The following is a 13,547-nucleotide window of genomic DNA, read 5'->3' as shown; positions in this document are numbered from 1 at the left end:
CCCTAATTTGGTTTCCTAGAAAGTTGGATGATTTGCTTATAACTTATGCTCCCCTGAAAGGAGTATATTGACTGCTTACATATGTTTTCACAGTTTTAAGATCTTTTAACTTCTTTTACCCTATAGTGGAATTAATCTGAGGATGTGGACAACAGAATTAAGTGAAATGTGGCAAGTCTCTATAATAATCAAGTCTCTTTTGGTACCAAGTTGCAAAAATCCAATTCAAGCTTTGTGCCCCTAATATTTGGCAATTTATTGGCTTATGGAACTGTGAAGGTGTACTTCACAGATGTACTGTTAGCTTCAAGTCTTAACTGGATACAAATAACCTTATGAAGACACTGCCTCTGAGCTCTGCTGTATTCTCAGTAAGTCATTTCTTGCCAAGTGCCAACAAGTTAGCTTAGGGGGCTCCAGGATTACACCATCCACATAACCAGTGAGCCCATGAGAAAAGCATGTCTCTTTCATGATAGTTCTACCAGAAGTTCCAGGGAGGGCTGAATAGGCAGGCTTGCATAGTGCGCACATTCCTGAGTCAATCACTTTGGTAGGAAGATTTGATACTCTTGACTACAGGCGTGGGTCATATGGAAACCCTTAAGTTGTATTTATTGAGATTGGAACACTAGAGGAGGTGTACATCGTATGTGTTTGGTGGGTGAGGATATTTCAAAAGTTCTATTTCAAGTTAAATTTAAGATGCCTATTATAAGTTCAAATATAGATGTAGTTGAATAAGATGTAGTTGACTAAGTAGATGTAGTAGAATAAGATGTAGTTGAACATACACCCTTTGGAATTCAGAGGACAGGGTGGGCCTAGAGGTAGAATTTAAAGCCTTCTCTGACTACCATCCATGGGATTAGATGAGGGGGGTGACTGACAAGAGAAGCGGTCCAAGGACTGAGCCCTAGGGCACCTAAATACTTAAAGGTCTGGGAGGGGAGAACAGTCCAGCAGAGGAAAACCCAGAGGACTCAGTCAGGGAGGTAAAGAGAAAACCAGAAGTGTGCACGGTGATGAAAAACAAGCGAAGGAACTGTCTCCAGAAGGTGGTAATCAGTGATTGTCGTGCCAGCTGTTACTGAGTAGAATAAAATGAGAACTGAGAATTACCTCAGTGGGTTTGGCAACTAGGAAGTAGGGAGGGAAATCTCCCTTACTGTAGTAGGGTAGTGGGTTCCCTCTTCGGAGGACTTCTATGAAGAGATGGGGAGAAAATGGGACGGTAGCTAAGTAGCTAGCGGGTGACTTGCAGCCCAGCGAGAACGTTTTATTAAAGGCTGGGCAATGATGACGTTCGCACACTGCTGAAAACGATCGCCAAGCTAGCACAACAGGAGATGAAGTCCTGACTTCCTGCCCTCAGCAAGAGGAGTTCTTGAAATCCGTCACGGCTGCAGAAATCCCAGGCAGCTAACAGTGAGAGAAGGAGATGGGGCTGCAGTGGTTGGAGACAAGGAGGAGGGCGGTGGGCACATCAACTCCACCTCGCGGGCTTAGGGTTGGGGGCGCTGATGTGGCGCTCGGTGACGGCAACCACTCTCCACACACGCAGAGGCCCAGCCAACGACGCCCGGCGAGTTTGGAGACGCCAGGCTGCCGGTGTCCACTGGGTCACATGATAGCTACGAAATGGAGGAGGGAGGAAGAACCCCTCTCGAGAGCTTGTTTGCGTGGGCCGCTTCCCGTCCCGGTAGCATGGCGCTTACTGCCTTGCATCCGGTTCTCTTCAGCGTCTCTGCTGCTCGCCCTCCGCGCCTCATCCCACTTCTCGCGGACTCCTCGTTCCCGGTGCTAGCTAGAGCCACTCTTGCACTCCTCTCACCAACTTGCCACATCCCCTGCACCCCACCTAGTGGTGCGATCCAGGGACTGGGCGGGGTCGGCGTCTGGCTGTAGAGCTCACGCGTCCCGCCCTGACCAATAGGCGCGCAGCTCGGGGTCGAGCCGGGCCCTGCTGGGCAGCTCTCCGGTAGTTGGACTCCGGGGGTGCAGAGGACGTTTCGGGGCGAGTTAGTTGTTGAGCGAGAGGTATGGTTCTGGGTCGGCCATGGGAGCCCACCCTGCGGGAGGGGAGGAGAAGGGAGGGAGGCAGCGCCCGCCAGCACCGGCGTCCGTCACGCCCCCGCTACCGCGGCTCCCCCCCTCATCCCCCGATTTCCCCTTCTCCTTAAGACGAGGTCATGGAGCACGAAGTCCAGCGGGTTCGCAACGCATTCCTGTCCGGCCGGTCACGACCTCTGAGGTTCCGGCTGCAGCAGCTGGAGGCCCTCCGCAGGATGGTGCTGGAGCGCGAGAAAGATATCTTAGGAGCCATCGCCTTGGACTTGTGCAAGGTATGCGCGAGACCGGAGGAGCCGGGACACCTGTCTCCCGCTGCCCTACTTGGGGAGCGCATTCCGTCTGAGGTTTTGCATTTTTTTTCTTTATTTTTGATTACGCAAGCACTGTGGGACTATTATCTCCAGCACTACAGATAAAGCAAAATTTCCCTTGACTTTCCAGATCCTTCCACCTTGCTTAGAGCCAGCCCGTTACGCATATTTGCAGACACATAGAAATGCATGTATTTTCTGACCTTTGTAATTACTCTTGTGAATTGCCCTTTGTGTTTCTGCCTGCTTTTCTGTTTCATTTATGACCTTTTCCCCGTAGGAATTCTTTGTATATTTTGGATTTCAGTCGTTTGTCAGCGTAATATATTGAAGATATTTTTCTGCAAGTCTATTCCTTGTCTTTTAACTTTGTTTATGGTTATTTTTGTAGCGTGTCGTTGCACTTAAATTTTCTTCCATGACTTCGTTTTAGGTCAGTGCTGCTCAAACTCCAGTGAACTGGCGAATCACCTGGGGATCTTGTTAAAAATGTAAATTATAGTTCAGTAGGTCTGGGAGGGGATCTGTGAGCCTGTTTCTAATGAGCTCCCAGGTGATAACCACGCTGCCTGTTTTTGAACCAAGCTTTGAGTAGCAAGGTTTAGGGTATAAATATATTCCCCTGTATTTTCTAATATTATTATTTTGTTTTTACTCTTTATCTTTATTCCAGGAGTAGCAAGACCTTGCTCTGGCATTGCGAGTCTTCCTCCTCACTTCCTCCCAATCCAAGATTATTTTGAAGGGTAGTAACATCAGCAGTAGTAGTAACAATGGCAACTATAAAATTTCCTTTATAGTACTTTAGGTGGAGAAGTGTTGCGATATCAAATAAACAAGATGGGATGATTAAGATTTCAAAATGTCTGAATCATTCATTCTACAAGCATCAGATGTTTGTGTGAATATGTGCACATATAGAATTACTAAAGAAATATAATAAGTTCCTTGCCCTGAGAGTTTTACATTTAGTTGGGAAACAAAACATATACAGATAAAATGTGAATATAGTTATAAACTGTTGTATTAAGGGCAAAATATTAAGATACAGGTCAAAAGCATAATTGCTATGATTTTTAAAGTGTGATCAAAGCAGGCCATTTTTAGTCAGGTAAGTCATCATGAAAGAGGTAATGTTTAAGGCTGTTTTTAAATGACTTGGAGTTTAAAAAAAGGATTTAGCAGGATTGAATATATTACAGAGGGAGTTAGTAAGTCTTTATTGAGGGCTTGGAGGGCTCAAAAGGAATCTGAATGGCAAACCGTCTAGTCTTATAATACCAGTTGCCACTGCAGGTATACCTGACCTGAAGTTTTTGACATTCAGGGCTGAGTGTGTCATACTCATGCAAAGGTTAACTGTGATTCTCATATAACAGAGTGAACTTAATGCATACAGTCATGAAATTGTTACCATTCTTGGGGAAATTGATCTCGTGCTGGAGAAGCTTCCTGAATGGATTGCTGCTGAACCAGTCAAGAAGAACCTTCTCACCATGCTGGATGAGGCCTATATTCAACCAGAGCCCCTGGGAGTTGCACTGATCATAGGAGCTTGGAACTACCCCTTTGCTCTCACCATTCAGCCACTGATAGGAGCCATTGCTGCAGGTTTGGTGTCCGCTTATGTCTCTGTACCCTTTTAAGGGGGGTCTTATTCTGTCATATTGTTTGTAAATTCAGATGATGGCTAATTAAATACATTTGCTTTGATGGTTTGCCTTGGTTTACACTAGCAGTGTATTGAGAATTCATAAATATATTTTTAAATGGGCTCCAGGGGAGATTTGCATAGTGACCATTTTTTTACAGCACCCAGGAAATGAACATGTGAGGATGTAAAGGCATGAGTTGACATACTCAAGTGTTGTAGTCAGGCATCCATATTCTAATGTAGTTTCAGTTGCCAGCTCTGGCCTTGGATGAACCACTTGGTTCTGCCTGACTAGCTTCTTGATTCAGATAAGGACTGTGGAAATAATGCTTGCTTGGGTAATGTGTAGCAAATGCCAAGAAGTTAATGTCTCGCTTGTGCAGATCAACAGCTTTCTGTTGACTTTGCTGAGTAATTCCAGGGCAGAGAGGAGAATCCAGGGATGCAAGTGGGAGAAAAGTGATGGAAAGATGGAGGAGTGGGGGAGGCTGATGGAGCTTGTTGGTTACCTGAAAATAATAACTTAAGTGGTTATCATTTGAACAAGAGAACGTGAGACAAGCTCTTATCCTCATTATGAGGAACAGCAGCAGAAGCAATGGGAGTGCTTAGTCTGTACTCCCCACAGGAACACCGTTTGGGTAGCTGTTAAAGTTTATTTAAGTATTAGACAATGCTGTCCTACTTTTTGCTTTGTTTAGGAAACGCTGTGATTATCAAGCCTTCTGAACTAAGTGAAAATTCAGCTAAGATCTTGGCTAAACTCCTCCCCCAGTATTTAGACCAGGTAAGAATGCCTTGTCCATCTTCAGCCTTTCTGTTTATTGTGAACAAACACTTGACCTTTCTACTAGTCTATGCTGTTGATGGCTGGGGATCTGTTTGCAGTTTCCTTAAGCCTTCAGGAATTGGCTGACTAGAAGAAGTTAAGTTCCAAAACTGTGGAATAGCTCAGCGATTGTGGTTTCGCAAATCATTTGGGCCAATAGCTTCATAGACACCCGGGGCTACTTACAGATCCTCTTCTGTCATTTGGCATTTTGGATTAACCTTTAACCTTTGATTTAATATGATTTTAGGTATGTCTATTTAGTGAATTATTCAATGAGGAACTGGTACTGTGTAGGGTTCTGATAACCTCTTTTGTCTTAATGGTATGTCTATATAAAAACACTTCTAAAATGAGCATGTTTGTGGCATGGGAACCATGGAAAGAAAATGGCCTCCTAAACCGGAGTGTGGACTGTCACTTGGGTTAAAGGGTGAAAGTGCTGTATTTAACAGTATCAAAGCTGAATAAAGAAAATGATCTCCTTAACCACAGGGTGGTTCATCTCTCTCCAAATCAGAGGTTCTCATGCCCTCCTGGGAGGAAGTTTATGACGCCACCATGTAATTGGGACTGATTAGTTCTATATGGAACTGCTGTGTTCTATATAGAACGGCTGTAGGAAGGAGTCCTCATTTCACTCTCATTGAAAGACACCTTTAAAATACACTTGTAGTTGTAATAATTTATAATAAACTAGAGGCCAGCTCCAGCCGTTGGAATAATACTGTTCTTTGTTGTCTTAATCACTGCTGTGGTAGCCCACAGAAAATTTTGTTCTAACAATGTGGTTACCCAGCTCCCAAAGATGATGAAGACAGTGAGATGTCATGGATTGAGTAGGATTTAGAACCAGAAGATAGAGGTTGACGGTATTGCTTTACCCCTCACCAGGGGTAAATTCTTAATTATCTGTGTTCAGCTGGGGATAATAATGCCCACCCTGCCTCATTTAGCTTGTTGCCCAACCAACCACATGTGCTCTGGAGATTAAGCCATATGCATGTTATAACTTAAAACATTTGGGCAATCACTATGAAGTGATTGAGGACTAATTAGCAGCAGACCAAGTGAGGAAGCGTGAGGTTCACACACCAACTTTTACTTCATGCCTGCACCTCAGAATCTTTTGAACGTACCTCCCTCAGTCTTCCTTCCTTGCCATTTGTTCTCTGTCATTGCTTTTCATGTTGTTATTCAAGATATTCCCTCTCATAATAGCTGCTAATAATAGCACAGTGCGTATAAGGACTCAGTCCTAAAGTATGAGACTTCTCCCACATAACAGATGAGGAAATTGAGGTTCAGAGATGTTCAGTAGCTTGCCAAAGGTCACATAAGCTAGTAAGCGACAGATGCAGTCCAGGTCTGACTTCAGAAGCGAGTGTTCTTATGTACTCTGCTTTGCATACCATTCATTCAGCAGTCACTTGGTTCCTACCATGGGCTAAGCCCTACGCTGTATTATGTAGAGAGAATGTTCAGGTTAAGACATTCAGTTGGGTCTGTCCTGTGGTCATTCATAGCAGCTATTTTCGCACGCAAACCCTAAACTTATGCAGCCCCCACCTCATACATTTCCCTGGTCAAATCCAACCGTTTGCTTTCTTCTCTTTTGTGTCTTCCTTGCTGAGCTCATGTTGAAAATACTGGACTTGCTGGTCAGTTCCACTGTAGGTTGATGGTTCTCAGATGCCATCATACTGTTCTTCCCTTGTCCTCCATCAGCTCCCTCTTCTATCCTCACAGGGGCCAGTCTCGCATCTTTTCTTGGTTTTACCGAACGTTACATGTTTATGTTGAAGAAACTGCTCATGTTAGATAATTGGGTTAATTTGGCAATGCAAATATTTATGTGATTGTTTCTCTAAGGACTTGTATGTTGTTGTTAACGGTGGTGTGGAGGAAACCACGGAGCTTTTGAAGCAGCGATTTGATTCCATTTTCTATACTGGAAGCACCAGAGTTGGAAAAATTGTCATGGCAGCTGCTGCCAAGCATCTGACCCCTGTGACTCTTGAACTGGGAGGGAAGAGTCCATGTTACATTGACAAAGATTGTGACCTGGACATCGCCTGCAGGTGAGATGGCTCCCTGGTTATCTGGGGCTTTCCCAGCACAATGGAGGCTTTTCCTAACAGGTCGACGTGTCCTCTTTGCACGGGAACCCTCTGCCTCCTTGCTCCAAGAGACATTAAGTTTTGGTGGTTGATGTCCTCAAGGGTAGCAGAGCTCTCACTGTTTCTTGGTGCCACTGCAAGAAGAGATGGTGGTTCTGATGAGTTATGGAAAGGTTCTTTCTATTCTTGAGATTATAGATCTGGCAAGAAATTTTACTGTTCTGCTGGTTTATGACCCAGGAAATAGGTAATCCAAAGTCTTGTGTGTGCCTAATAAAATCTTTAAATCCCCAACAGAAAAGGTATTACGGTGATGTCTTCACTGAGCTCCTTTGTTGACAAAGCCAGTATTACTTAGAATAGCATCTCGCATCTGGGAACTAGAAAATAAAAGGCGTCAGGTTCTCTCTGCTAAATCAGATTTAGTTACCAGGAACTGCCCAAACCCAGAACTAATTGTTCTCAGGGTGGTGTGGCTTTCTCTCCCCTTCAGAGCTGGGGGTAACAAGGAGGAGGAACAGGGAGCTAGGCAGGGGTCTCGGTTGGCTTCATTAGTAGAAGTCTAATTGCCAGAATATGGGACTCTTAGTTAATGAACATTCCAGTCATGGACTTGGATCCATACGTGGGCACAGCTTTCCAAGATGGGGAGGGGCTCATGACCTGTTTACCTGGACACCTTGCCAGCAGGACCTGAAGCTACAACCAGGAGAGGTGGAGTCTGTATGGAAGTCGTGTCATGCCAGATGTCCTCTTGGTTGGAATGGGAGGAGGAAGAGGGTGTTGGGATGCTGTTTCTCTCTTTTCATGTAGCAGGCCAGGGCTTCACTACTTATAAAGTACTATTTCCCATGAGCTGGTGTGAGAATTGCCCTGCTCCTTAGAGTATTCTACATCAGTTGGAAATGCATTCTAAGTCCCAGTCAGCTGATTTAGAGATGGGTTTTTAAAACATTTTTATTTTCTATAAATATTGCCAAGTAAGTCTATGAATACATGCTAGTTGCAAAACATTCAAACAACACGAAAGTATGTGTGTGACAACTAAATAGTAGACTGAATTCTGTGGCTATTCTGGGTTTTTCCCCTGTAGACGCATCACCTGGGGGAAGTACATGAACTGCGGTCAGACCTGCATTGCTCCTGACTATGTTCTCTGTGAACCCTCTCTCCAGAATCAAATCGTACAGAAGATTAAGGAAACTGTGAAGGTTTGTGTTGAACACATCTGATTCCATTGGTTTCATTATGATAACGAGTGAAAACAGTTGTTTGCAGGCAGCATCCTTATTCCCTCCTTTCCCCAGGAAAAACTCCAGTAGTATATGTGACCAAAGTAAGTTACTGGCTAATTAAAAGTGCTCTGTGCACCTTTCATAGAATGTGTGCTGGGAGCAAGGTTAGGTTGGAGTTAAACTCACTTAAACTCTCTAATTTGTTGATGAAACAACATTAGTTGAGGCACAGGCTTTAAAATAAATAACTGTTTTGTGGTTTTGAGAGAATGTTGCCAGTCCTTTGAAGTCCAGTCAGAGGCCCTTGGCCATATTGGCATTGCTAGTTAAGGTTATCAGCTCTTGTGTATGTCAGGGTTTTAGGAAAGCCAGTAGTTTGGAGGAGTGAGTTAAATACATACTTATAGTACACTCTTGACATGGTTTTCAATTTTCCAGGGTGTTTAAAGATCTTTACCGAGGGAATCAAGGAAGGCTGTATGGTAGTGCCCTGAGCTAAGCCTTGAAGAAATGGATGATTTAGATTGGAAGAAAGGAATGGGACGAACCGGTGTGACTGAATTCACCAGTGGGAAGGGGTCATTAAGCTCCGGGGTGGAAGAAATTATTAGAACAGTCATTGTTCACCTAACAGATGCTAATTGAGCACTTGAAAGAAAGGATCAAGAACACTGAAGAGTATTGATTATGATCAGAGAATGGAAACTATACCTGGAATTTTAGGGAAGTACAGGGCTCCAGGAAGAGTAACTCTGGGCCTGAGCTGCCGAGGGTCTTGGGCATAAGTGATGGGACTGACGATGGAGCCAGACAAGGAGAACATGAAAGGAGAATTGTCCAGACTCAGGGAATATGGAACAGCAGAGAAAGGGGTTAAAGATCCCGGTGAGATGGAAAATACTTGGGAATTGAAGACATGCTCAGTTGAGTGTGGTATTGAACTCAGTTTCAAAGGAATAAGAGCCCCACCGCCTTTTTTTTTTTTTCTCTCCTTCCTTCCTTCCTTCCTTCCATCCTTCCATCCCTCCTTCCCTTTCCTCCCTTTTTTCTTCCCACCACTTTCCTTTGAGGCGTTTATACTCTTAATACAGTGGTTCTCAACCGAGGTTCATTGGGAGCCATTTAAGAACAGTTCCCAGTTCTTACTGTCCAGATGGTGATTCAGTTGGCCTGGGGTCTCCAGGTGATTCTAAGATGCAATGAGCATTGGAAACCACGATTGGTGGCTCCAGGGTTGGGACCCAGGAACATGCATTTTAGTAAGCTGCCTGGATGATTCTCACCACCCAAACTTGAGGCTGTTTATGGAGGGTGGGTGAATAATGCTCATTTTAATTTGAGAGTAAGTTGAGAGCTTTCACAAGGCTTTGACGTGATGGAGCAATTCAGTAATTTTGCGTTTGTTTTACATAACAAATACAATGGTTTTTGAGGTTCTTTTACCTTGTTTAATTTACCAAAACTGTATTTTAATCTTTTGAGTGGTTTTCCCTGTCATCTATGACTGGTGGAAATACCAGTACAGAGACGATACAAAACAATAAAATAGCATGAAGCTCAGCAAAGGGCTAGATAGTACATATTTTAGGCTTTGCTGGCCATAGAGTCTCTGCTGCAGCTACAACTCATTGCAGGAGGAGAGCAGCCACAACTGATAGGTAAACAAGTGTGGCCTTAACACAGCATGACCTCCCCCTACACCTGCTCCTGCATTTACCCCGGGAGAACCCATGGGTAGACTGCAAGAGGTCCATATGACCCTCCGAAACCATAGAAAATGATAGATCTGTGTGCGTGCTTTAATTCTTGGCTTGACCTGCCAAAACCCTTAAACTTACTACTGTTACACTGCAGATTCTCCTCGACTTACAATGGGGTTACATCCTGATAAGCCCATTGTAAGTTGAAAATATCGTAAGTCAAAATTCATTTAATATACCTAACCTACAAATATCATAACTTAGTCTACCCTACCTTAATTGTGCCTAGAACACTTATATTAGCCTATTGTTGGGCCAAATCATCTTGCTGCCACTGCCCAGCTTCACAAGAAAATATCATACCATATATTGCTAACCCAGGAAAAGATGAAAATTCAAGGTACTGTTTCTACTGAATGCATATTGCTTTTGCACCATCGTAAAGTTAAAAAATCATAAGTTGACCCCTCATTAAGTTGGGAACAGTCTGTACTATTAAAGTACTTGGTGGGGTGGGTTGTGATGATATGAAACCAGATCAATTTGGAGGCATGAGTGGACTTTGTAGTTATGAAAGAAATTGAAATATGGGCCTTTTGTGACAAATATTATTGTTTTAAATAGGAATTTTATGGAGAAAATATAAAACAATCCCCTGATTATGAAAGGATCATCAACCTTCGTCATTTTAAGAGGATACTAAGTTTGCTTGAAGGACAAAAGATAGCTTTTGGCGGGGAGACTGATGAGGCCACCCGCTACATAGGTAATGGAAGTTCTTCACCTTTTCTTATGGGGAGATGTCATTTTGACAGTTTCCACTGATATTTTACTCGCACTAAATAAACAGATAAGTAGTGTTTAATAAACTAATAAATACTGCTTTCTGTTAGACCATTTTTGTTATAAACTATTTAAAGATGATCATGTATATGCACATGTTGAATAATACCACCTGTGTTGCACTAGTTTTTTTGTATTCACACATATTTCATCTAACTTTTTTTCTTCCTAACTACCCTGAGTAGCAGAATAGAGCTCTGCCTAATTATTTCCAGTTATGGCTGGAAAAACAAAGAGGTGGCTTAACCATAATTCTACAGCTAGCAGCACTGTTGCAGAAATAATGTTTTGATCTATCATGCTTGACCTTTTTACTTGTTTACTTTCTTTTTGTGTTTTTTATTCTGTGCATGAATATGTATGAGTTTGAATTTTAAACATTTTTCTAAAGTAACATATATGATAACAGAAGAATTATACATTAAGTTGGCAAAAAAGCTTCCCCAACTAGCTTTACTTGTCTCTAATTGGCTAGGATGCTGCATATTACCAAAATACCCCACTTAAAAAATACTTACAGGACTTAAACAACAATGAAAAATATGTTCTCTGAGAATGAGCAGCCCCAAGGTGCTCCTATCCTGTTAATGCAGTGGTTCAGTAACACCCTCAAAACCCCATTCTGTGCTCTTTCTGTTCTCCCATCCTAGCATGTTGACCTCTAGGCTAGTCAGTGACGAGAGGAAAGGTCTGTCGTGATTAGCTCAGACTGTTTAAGAACTTTTCTCCTGACCGGGAGTCAGGTTTCCCTTACTTGAGCACACGGCTATGCAGAGGAGGGTGGACACCCAAACCAAATCGGTTCTCTGACCCAGGGAAGTGGCAGGTTTGGGTAGCAGCTTATATACCCCTGGAACGTGCTGGCAAGAGCTGCCCACCACGTTGCCAAGAGAACCTAGTAGGAAACGAGGGCTAAAGGAAAAGAGAAAACTTGTTATTGTCAGGTGTCTTGCCCTTTAGTTGATGATCCAGCTTGTTTACAGGGTCTTTCTGAGTATTGTTACATGGTGACTTACTTGGCATGGATGCTGGGACAGTCTGCAAAGCTTCTTCAATGTCCATGTTGCTCTCCTTTTTTGCACCCTATCCTTATTTGCTCCCCTGGGCAACTTAAATATGTTTTCTTAGTCTGTCTAACAGAGTGAAAATAAAGCTCAGTGAGATAATATGCAAGAAAACACTTGAATTAAGTGGTGTTGATTTGATCCGCAGGGGCTGTCTACGCTCCCAGAAAGCTGTAACCGTAACCTTCTATTATGAATGTGGATATGAATATGGCTATGAACGGGGTTAAATATGAATAGGTTATATCCAGGTATATATCTTTCCCTCGGTTTGCATGAGTAGCCCCTGATGCATGTGTTTGGAAATAGTTACTGACTTTGCACAGTTCATCTACGTACTCAAAACTTTTCTTTTCAATAGGTAATACTTGGGTGGGACTAGAAGGGATGGATAGGTTAGCGTATGAAACAAATGTCAAATGAGAGTTTTACATTTATGTCTTCTGTAGCATTTTCATTTTGCTCTTTCCTTTTCAGCCCCAACAGTACTTACTGATGTTGATCCTGAAAGCAAGGTGATGCAAGAAGAAATTTTTGGACCAATTCTTCCAATAGTGCCTGTAAAGAATGCAGATGAAGCCATAAAATTCATAAATGAACGTGAAAAGCCCTTGGCTCTCTATGTATTTTCTCATAACAATAAGGTAAACTTTACAGAAAAAAGTACACTGTCATAAACCACTATTATAAATCATGTTCCCTCTTTGCTATAAAGCAAATGATGGTTTATTTTGTGTAGTGCCAGAGTCCACCAAGTGAAGCTATACTCATAAATTGCTGTCTCGGGTAATGAGGCCTTGGGGTTATTGCTGTAATCTTTCTCATACTCCCTGGAATTAGATCTGAGTCTCCAGGGGTGAATGTCACAAGTGTTTTGACTCTCAAACACCTCTCATGTAATTGGAAGACTCATGTACCAGCATTAGAAGCTTTCCTGACATTACTCCACAGGGCATTCCTGTCTAGGAGCCTTTTCCCCATACTCAAATGGCATTCACAGCCACTCCAGTGGGGCTGTGTGGGACAGAAGTCTCTGGAATTGTCACGGAAGTGGTTGTTATATCTTGGACTTGAGTTTCTGTAGTTACGTTACTTTGTTGTTAGAGTGATAGAACCATACCAGGCAGGCAAGCATTTCATATATATGACACGAGCATGAGCCAGCCTGGCTAGTTGTTGCATGTCTCATGCATTACATCACAAGGAGACTGGCTAGTGCTAAGGGACAATGGCCTCAAGGTGGGCAAGTATCGTATTTCCCCATGCATAAGACTCACCCTTTTGCAAAAAATTTGGGGTCTAAAAACTGGGTGCGTCTTATACAGTGGTTGTAGGTTTTTTACTTGCATTTCCCGCTTGTTGTCTTTGCGTTCATTGTTTCGCAATTGTTACCGGTATATTACGGTAGGTTACGTTTTGCCATGTTCTGCCCAGAAATGGCTCAGAAAAGGTTTTCATACAGTGCTGAATTCAAGTTAAAAGTGATCCAGTTTGCAAAAGTGAATGGAAATTGTGCTGCTGAACATAAGTTTCGTCCCCCTCCAACTGAAAAAACAATCCGAGACTGGCTACGGGAAGAAGAAACCCTACTGAAAATGCCACGGCAGAAGAAGGCCATGAGAGGCAAGTCAGCAAAATGGCCAGATTTAGAGAGGGAATTGAAGATATGGATTGAAGAGGAAAGGGCATTTGGAATTCCTGTGTCCACAAAGATGGTT

At 43.0% G+C, this 13,547-nt stretch overlaps 1 protein-coding gene across 2 annotated transcripts in view; it reads left to right on the top strand.

Moving 5' to 3' along the window:
• Positions 1 to 1,928: 1,928 nt before the first annotated feature.
• ALDH3A2 (aldehyde dehydrogenase 3 family member A2) overlaps positions 1,929 to 13,547 on the top strand; it is a 22,525-nt gene continuing 10,906 nt past the window's right edge. For both annotated transcript variants that reach the window (XM_019641532.1, XM_019641531.1), the window contains exons 1-8: positions 1,929 to 2,040; positions 2,185 to 2,345; positions 3,764 to 3,995; positions 4,740 to 4,825; positions 6,740 to 6,948; positions 8,081 to 8,198; positions 10,547 to 10,688; positions 12,307 to 12,473. In XM_019641532.1, the coding sequence (XP_019497077.1) occupies positions 2,193 to 2,345; positions 3,764 to 3,995; positions 4,740 to 4,825; positions 6,740 to 6,948; positions 8,081 to 8,198; positions 10,547 to 10,688; positions 12,307 to 12,473 (1,107 nt within the window). In that variant the 5' untranslated portion in view covers positions 1,929 to 2,040; positions 2,185 to 2,192. The remainder of the gene's footprint in view (positions 2,041 to 2,184; positions 2,346 to 3,763; positions 3,996 to 4,739; positions 4,826 to 6,739; positions 6,949 to 8,080; positions 8,199 to 10,546; positions 10,689 to 12,306; positions 12,474 to 13,547) is intronic.

The sequence above is a fragment of the Hipposideros armiger genome, unplaced genomic scaffold (assembly GCF_001890085.2).
Source record: "Hipposideros armiger isolate ML-2016 unplaced genomic scaffold, ASM189008v1 scaffold_61, whole genome shotgun sequence".
NCBI lineage: Eukaryota > Metazoa > Chordata > Mammalia > Chiroptera > Hipposideridae > Hipposideros > Hipposideros armiger.
Note: the sequence above shows the minus strand (reverse complement) of the source record. Positions and strands in the feature narration are given on the sequence as shown.